This window comes from Silurus meridionalis, chromosome 26 (genome assembly GCF_014805685.1).
Source record: "Silurus meridionalis isolate SWU-2019-XX chromosome 26, ASM1480568v1, whole genome shotgun sequence".
NCBI lineage: Eukaryota > Metazoa > Chordata > Actinopteri > Siluriformes > Siluridae > Silurus > Silurus meridionalis.
In genome coordinates this window covers 19,050,991-19,053,490 of record NC_060909.1, presented here as the reverse complement: position 1 = coordinate 19,053,490, position 2,500 = coordinate 19,050,991, and the positions used below count along the sequence as shown (strand labels likewise).

The 2,500-nt window shown below is 44.9% G+C and overlaps 1 protein-coding gene across 1 annotated transcript in view; it reads left to right on the top strand.

Annotated features, from left to right (window-relative positions):
• plcd4a (phospholipase C, delta 4a) overlaps positions 1 to 2,500 on the top strand; it is a 15,710-nt gene that overhangs the window by 2,083 nt on the left and 11,127 nt on the right. The window contains 3 exon segments of the mRNA XM_046840179.1: positions 971 to 1,021; positions 1,099 to 1,257; positions 2,169 to 2,397. Coding sequence (XP_046696135.1) covers positions 997 to 1,021; positions 1,099 to 1,257; positions 2,169 to 2,397 — 413 coding nt within the window. The 5' untranslated portion in view covers positions 971 to 996.

Genomic DNA, 2,500 nt, shown 5'->3' with positions numbered 1-2,500 from the left:
AGATAGTTTCCATTATTGAAGATAAATCAGTTCAGTTTAATATGTAATGATATTTATATGATGTATATATAAAATATGAAGAGTGAATGTACTTTAAGAGCACAGATCAACTCAGTTCAGTGTGTGATCAGGACTGTAGGTGTGTTATGGAGCTCTGAAGGATTAACGCCTGAACCGTGCTGCTGATGGGACACTTTTTAACCGGATGAATAGTCTGAACACACACCAACGCCAGAACACTGTGTAACACAATAAGAGTTGATGTAAGAGGATCAACAGCTGAGCTCGTCCACCTCCATCCTGCTGACTGACTCAGTATATAACAATTCAGCACCCATACACTCCCAGCACACACACTCTTCTCCTCTCTGGATTTGTGTGTGTAGACAATAAGTGTGTGACTGCTCATTTTCTGTTATAAAAACCTCCACTCTTCTGGAAAGATATTCCACTAGATTTTGTTGGCTTTGTGCACGGGGACATTGTCCTGCTAAAACAGGTCTCCTAGTTCAATTAAATGGAAAATCTCATGCTCCTACGGCTGATAAGATTGTGGTGAAGAACCAGATATGGGTGGAAAAGTCGGGTGTCCCAATACTTTTGGAGATACAGTTGTATGTAAAATGCTGTGTCACTGATTGTTGGCCACCTGGAATTTTTCTAGCAATGTCCAAATTGTCAAGAAATTGATTGAAAACAAAGGACTTTTGTGTCTCCCCAGGACAGGTCCTCAGAAAGATCTGGAACCTTGGTAGCAGGATGTCTGGTTATACAGAATTATAGGTCCTGCTATTCTGCAGTAGAAGAAACTGGAAAACTTAATGCTTTAACTTGAGCAATGGTTGAAGTGTGTGGAGGAAACACAAGAACAAGAAGTTCCTCCCAATAGAAATGTGCCTTTTTCTACTTTTTCTGTTCTGTACTGATATTTATTATGTTTATTTGCTGTTTTTGCGTCTCTGTATGGCAGAGAGCTGAAGTCTGACACGGCAGCAGATGGCAGCTACACAGGGTTTCCTCCGTAAGTTCACTTTTGAGGCAATTTCAGAATTGTACCTGTTATAATCGGTTTCACCCGAACATGGTGCGATGTTGCAGGTGCTCAGGTGGACGCGGACCTGCAGTCCATGCAGTTGGGGTCTGTGATGCGGAAGGTGAAGTCGCGTACCTGGAAGAAGCAGCGCTATTTCCGCCTGCAGGACGACGGCACCACCATCTGGTACAAGAGCAAAAAGGCGGGCAATGCCCAGTCCACGTGTAAGCTCAGCTGGCCGAGGGAAATCTCCTTCAGTATGAGCCTTGTACTCCATACCAGCTTCAGATTAGGACAGGTAGTGGAGACAGGTGAAATAGTTTTGACAGGTGAAGTGGAGGACAGGTAAAGTGAAGATAGACAGGTAAAATGGAGGACAGGTAGAGTGGAGGACAGGTAGAGTGGAAGACAGGTATAGTGGAGGACAGGTAGAGTGGAAGACAGGTAAAGTGGAGGACAGGTAGAGTGGGGGACAGGTAAAGTGGATGACAGGTAGAGTGGAGGACAGGTAATATGGAGGACAGGTAATATGAAGGACAGGTAGAGTGGAGGACAGGTAATATGGAGGACAGGTAATATGGAGGACAGGTAGAGTGGAGGACAGGTAGAGTGGAGGACAGGTAATATGGAGGACAGGTAATATGGAGGACAGGTAGAGTGGAGGACAGGTAATATGGAGGACAGGTAGAGTGGAGGACAGGTAATATGGAGGACAGGTAATATGGAGGACAGGTAGAGTGGAGGACAGATAATATGGAGGACAGGTAATATTGGGGACAGGTAGAGTGGAGGACAGGTAATATGAAGGACAGGTAGAGTGGAGGACAGGTAGAGTGGAGATAGACAAAATGTACAGTATTTACTGAAAGACTTGATTTAAATAATAATCTTATTTTAACATTGAGTTTAAAGAACGTTGATTGTTGAACTTTGAGAAGAGGATGAGGGAAGAAGTGAAGCTGAAGCTGCTGCTCCTGTGTGTTTAATGTTTCTCAGGATGTTTCAGACCCCCTCAGGTTCCTAATGCAGTTCTGGTGGTAACTTTGGCAGAGACACACAGAGCCAAACAATAATGATACAGAATCTTATATCATGTTATTTTTTTTCGTGTGTGTGTGTGTGTGTGCCTGTGTAGTCTCCATCAGTGATGTAGAGGCCGTACGAGAGGGTCACCAGTCTGAAGTTCTGCTCAGCATCGCAGACGAGTTCCCTCCTGATCGCTGCTTTACGCTGGTGTTTCGTGGTCGTCGTGGCAACCTGGACCTGGTGGCCGAGTCGGCGGAGGAGGCGCAGTCGTGGGTGAACGGAGTGCGTAAGCTCATCAAGAACCTGGAGAACATGGACCAGAGGGAAAAGCTGGACCAGTATCCTTTGGTTTATGAAGCAGTGCAGCACTGAATTATAGTAACACTAACGGGACAAACACTAAACTACAAAACACCAGAGAAAGAAGCACAGTAAATCATC